The sequence below is a fragment of the Otolemur garnettii genome, unplaced genomic scaffold (genome assembly GCF_000181295.1).
Source record: "Otolemur garnettii isolate 467f Iridium unplaced genomic scaffold, OtoGar3 scaffold00004, whole genome shotgun sequence".
Lineage (NCBI taxonomy): Eukaryota > Metazoa > Chordata > Mammalia > Primates > Galagidae > Otolemur > Otolemur garnettii.
The window spans coordinates 1,017,862-1,023,131 of record NW_003852399.1 but is presented as its reverse complement, the minus strand read 5'-3'; the positions used below and the strand labels follow the sequence as shown (position 1 = coordinate 1,023,131).

Here is a 5,270-nt window from a genome sequence, read left to right as displayed (position 1 = left end):
TCATTGTTGTTTGGCGGGCCCGGGCTGGGGATTCGAACCCGCCACCCTAGGTGTATGTGGCTGGCGCCTTAGCCGCTTGAGCCACAGGCGCCGAGCCTAGGCCAGGCTTTCTAATCAAGGCAGTCTCTCTCCGTGACTCACTTATGCACCAGCCTAAGAAACAAAATGACAGCATAAGAAAGAACCTTCCCCATCAACTGGGGACCATATAAGAATGTCCCTGCCAAAGCACAAGGAAAATACCTGTCTTACCTTCCTGGCAAGAAATGCGGAAGCATTCACTCACAGTAACTCAGTTCCTGGCTCTGGGTGCAGAGAGAAGGGAAAGGTGTGAACATACAGTCAGGGCCCACCACAGGCCAGGCACTGGGGTATGTATGTCTGTGATCAGTCAAATTGTGCCTTCCTGAAAAAAGTGGAAGTCCCAGCCCCTGGTAGCTGTGCATGTAACCTTATTAGGAAATAGCCTCTTGGAACATATAATTAAGAGGTAAAATTAAGAGGCTGTCATATGAGAGCAAGGAAGTCCCTTGATCCAGTACGACTGGTGTCCTCACTAGAGAGGAGGAGGGAGACACAGAGAATGCCAGGAGATGAGAGAGGTTGAGACTGCAGTGGTGAGGCTGCAAGCCACCCATCATCACAGATTGCTGGCCAGCACCAGATGCCAGAATGAGGCAAGGAAGGCTCCTCCCTACAATTTTTACAGGGAGTATGACTCTGTCAATACCTTAATTTCAAACTTTCAGCCTCCAGAACTGTGAGACAATAAACTTCTGCTGTTTGAAGCCACCAAGTTTATGGTACTTTGTTCCAGAAGGCCTAGGAAACCAATAGAACATTGTCTAGTCTTTCAGCCCCATCAGAGCAGAAGCTGTTTTGTTCGCCTTGGTCTTTCAGCAGCTGGCATAGTCCCTGGCACGTGGTAGGTGCTCAGAAAGCGTTTGTTGAGGAAGCAAGTAAAAAAAATGAAGCATAAACTCAGGAAAGGAGAAACCATGCCTTTTATCTCTGCTAAGGGACGTGAGCAAATTAGGGGCTCAATGAAATTTGTAGAATGAATAGTTTTTTTAAACTCAGGAAACAATAAGCTCAAGAAGGCTTTGCAAGGAGTCTTACTCATTGATTGCACCAGCACTTAGCACAGGGCCTGGCTCGCGGAAGCTGCTTAATAAGTTTTTAAAGGAGGGAGGGGAAAAATGAAGGGAAGGAGATGGATAAGACAACGATCATAATTTCCCAACTCCTGGTTTACGCAGAACCTTCCTTCCTTTAAGTATCTAACTGAGGTATGGATGATGCCGTGAAATAACCAGTTGAATTTCAAACAGCCTCAATTATGCTGGAAGGGCGTTCACAGTAACACTTGAATACTGTTTTTCTAAAACATATTTCTTTCCCTTTAACATCCAGAAATCATGAGGTTTCCTAACCCTTTCAACTATGTTAGACATGCAGAGTTGAGAGGTCAGCCTTCTGTGTTCAGTCGGAGACACGTGTCCTGTCCATGTGCAGCAGGCATTCCTGACCCCTGCCCAGCGGCCAAAAAGGGACATCAGCTGGGCTCAGGGAAATTCAATTTGGGCTGACAGCCGGCGGCATGATAATGACAGGGCGTCTGCTTGACATTCGGAAAGGCAACAAGAAGGATAGGGAGTCATAGAGGTCTTTCATGGGCTTAGCTTGGGAAGGTCTGAAGTTTAGGTCACTTCATTTTTATGTATGGAGAAACTCCTGAAACTGATTTCTACCGCTGGCTTGGAATTCAATTCAGCTTCCATTTTCTGTGTTCCTGCCTTTCTAATAGTATTTGGGGTTAAAAAAAAAAGAAAAAGTAAAGAAGGAAACACTTTGTTCTTTATTCCCCTAGCCTTGAACTTTCCTAGGGATGACAACTGCATTATTGTGGGTATTTCAATCATTCATTCATTTTAAATAAGAATTTCCTGTACTCTTTATACATGCAGAAAGTCTCTACTCCTGTGGGTACCTTCTCTTCTGCTCAACTCACAAGCTCTAGTACTTGTCTGCTCCAGTGAAAACCAAGTAGGTTCACAACTGTGACAGTGGCAAACAAGAAAAGAAAAGAAAAGCTGACCCCCCACTTAGTGCTCGTAGCAGGGGACAGAGGGAACTGCTTTATATTTCTTGACGTAGCCCTCCTGTGGTCAGCTTACCCATTGGTGTGGGAACCTTCCCTCCGTCAACAGAGTCAGTTGAGATGGCCATCTATGTTACTTTAGCAGGTTCGAGCATGTGTGGCTAGGTAGTTTACATGCCCCTCCTGTGGCCTCAGGGTGACCCACACCAAATTTAACCTTGTGGCTGTCACTCTGAATGGTATTTGTACCTTTCCTTTTCCTCTAGACAGAAAGCCCCATTAGGGCAGGGTTATGCCTACTCATGTGCCTTTGTATCCCAGGCAACCTAGCCTAGCTCCTGGCACATAAGTAATAAGCAACTGATCGATATAACTTAGATGAATGAATCAATCAATATAAATAAGGGTGCTGGCTTTATGTTGTAGTTAAGAGTGTGGGCTCAAAATCAGGTGAGTATAGATTTTACTCATGACATGACATGTTTTTATTAAAGTATAAGATAAATGATAAAATTATCAGTGTCACAGTGGACCAGCCAAGGAATTGTTATAACCATGAAACCAGCACCCAGATGAGGAAAAGAGCATGAGCAGGCCCTAAACAGCCTGTCTCATGCTCCCATCCAGTCACTATCCCCTGTCCACCCAGGGTAAACCACGGCACCTGACCTGTCCTCTCTGACTCTTATCTTCAACCTGGGGAGGACAATGCTTACCATGCTATGAGTATAAAATTTAAAATACGGGGAGAGTAGTAACAGCAGTACTAATAGTAGAAGCAGTCGTAGTAATGTTAGTGGATGCAGCAGTAATAGCAGAAGCAGCAATAGTAAAGCAGTTCTAGTGGTAACAGGAATAGCAATAGTCATAGGAGGAAGTAGTAACAGATAATATAGCAACAATAGCTAACCATATATAGCACTTACTATGTGCTGGGCACTTTTCTGAACGTTGTACCTTAACTGATACTCAAAAGAATCCTTATGAGATGGTATAAAATAAGAGAGAACAGGAAGAAGCTGAGGCACGGAGAGGGTAAGTAGCATTTCAAAGGCTTTCTAACTATGGAGCCATGGATTCAGAATTTTAAGTCCAGCAGTCTGGCTGCAGAACCCGCCTTCTCAGCAGAATTTCTCCATAACTATTAGCATGGCAAAGGAAGATTTGCCCCCCTACACTGGTTCTCTTATTCTTCTATAATAACAACCCTTGATTTGGTAAACATATAGTTTTACAGAACAAAGGTTTTATTTTCCAGACTTCTTTGCAAGGAAGTGTAGCCACAAAACTAAATTCTGGCCAACAGAATGTAAGTAATCGAAGTAGCAGGTACAACTTCCAGGAAACATCCTTAAAGGGTAGGAACTGCCTTGCTTCTCATTCCTTCATCCTGCTGCTACAAGTGATGACTAGAGCAGAAATGGCTAGAATGTGGTCATGAGGTGACCTTAGGAACAGAGGCCAAGATAGCAGAGAAACAAGAGAGAAAAAGCCTGAGTATCCCACAGATCACTGTAGCATCTCTGTACCACTTGTGTTGAACTTTTAGGTAAGAGAGAAACATACTTCTTCAAGCCAATGTTCTTTTAGATGTTGTACCATTCAAAGCAAAACCTAATTCTAATAATATACTGAGTTACTGCAATTATAATTAATATTGCCTAAAGTGATACCTGCAAAACTAATGCCACTTTGTACTATGCTCTTAACTTAAAAAATAAAATAAAATTAGATAAAACATGATTTGGGATAATCGTGTAATAGACAAACTGTAAAAATAAGTGTGCAAAGCCTTTTTAGGAAGGAGGTAACAGTTCCTTGAAACCTCACATCTGGGTCACATCAAAAGCCACTAACCTCCCACCTTCAGACACTTGTCTATCTAATCATCCTTAAAAACTATTTTCATCTTAAAATAATTACAATGTTCTATGTGCTTCCTTTATGCAAGACACTTCACCATATACCTTTTCTTTAACTTGCACAAAAATTCTGAAACATAAATATTTAACACCCTTCTCTCATAAATAAGGAAACAGAAGAAAACGAGATCACTGACTTGTCAGAGATGACATGGCAAGTAGAAGCCAGGGCCAGGATTCAACCCCTCCACTCAGCACCCACATTCTTTCTGCCACACCAAGCTGACTCCTTGGAAACAGCTATCTCGGCTTAGTTGTTCACGACTCTTCCTGTCCACTCTAAATTTTTATCATCCTCCAACACAAACCTCCCTACCCACTGAGGTCAAACTCCTTAGACTCTCCACACATGCCCCTACACCTGGCCTCAGTTTTCCCAGCTGAAAAATGGGGTAAATCACCCCCCTACCAAGAGGCAACATGACAGAGGGAAAAGGCAAGGGTCTTGGATTCAGGAAAATTGATGTCAAATCCAGCTGGGCAAGTTATCTGCGTAGTGGATATACTAATTCCTACTTGGCAGGATGCTGGGTAGATTAAATGAAATAATGTTTTAAAAGAACCTAATACACAGTGGACTCCTATATCATCTTTTATTTTTGGTGGTGTCATTGTAGTTGCTATTCCTGACTTTCTGGCACCAGACAACTTTCCTTCTAAATAAAGGCGGCAGATAATGTCATAGAAAACACTTTGAAGAGTCCATAGCTCTATAAAATGCCAGACATCTATTCTCCACTAAGATTCAGGTCAATGGTCTCTGTCAAATCCTAGTACTTGTACCGGTATTTTATCAAATTTTGCATTTCAACCCCCCAAAAGAATCCCTCGGAATTTCCCAGGCTAGGTTTTCTGGACAGGATGATGGGCTAGAGACCACTCACCGATTCCATAGTGAATCTCTCGACGAAAAACTGGAGAGCCTGGAGGCTGAAGATCTCATGTCTCAGCCGTCACATCAGAAAATTACCTGGATGGAGGGCAGGAAAAAAAGGTGACAAGAGTCATCCAATGGGACTGGGCAGAAGACATTGTCTCAGACCAACATGTGATTTCGTTTGGAGGCTGGAACCCTTGTTGGGAATGTCACTGCACCACAGAGTGGCTGTCCCAGAATAGGAAGAAAACTACTATTTCCACTCCCCATGTTAGGGCTGATTATCTCCATCATTTTATCTCTGCGCAAGTTAAGTGCTCAGGAATCCTTACATTCTATTTCTAGCTCGTCGTTGGAGAGCAATTTACAA

The 5,270-nt window shown here is 43.0% G+C and overlaps 1 protein-coding gene across 1 annotated transcript in view; it reads right to left on the bottom strand.

Moving 5' to 3' along the window:
- The window catches only part of ASAP1 (ArfGAP with SH3 domain, ankyrin repeat and PH domain 1), a 345,855-nt gene extending 340,847 nt beyond the window's left edge, over window positions 1-5,008 (bottom strand). The window contains exon 1 of the mRNA XM_003782341.2: window positions 4,908-5,008. Coding sequence (XP_003782389.1) covers window positions 4,908-4,966 — 59 coding nt within the window. The 5' untranslated portion in view covers window positions 4,967-5,008. The remainder of the gene's footprint in view (window positions 1-4,907) is intronic.
- Between the last annotated feature and the right edge of the window lie 262 nt (window positions 5,009-5,270).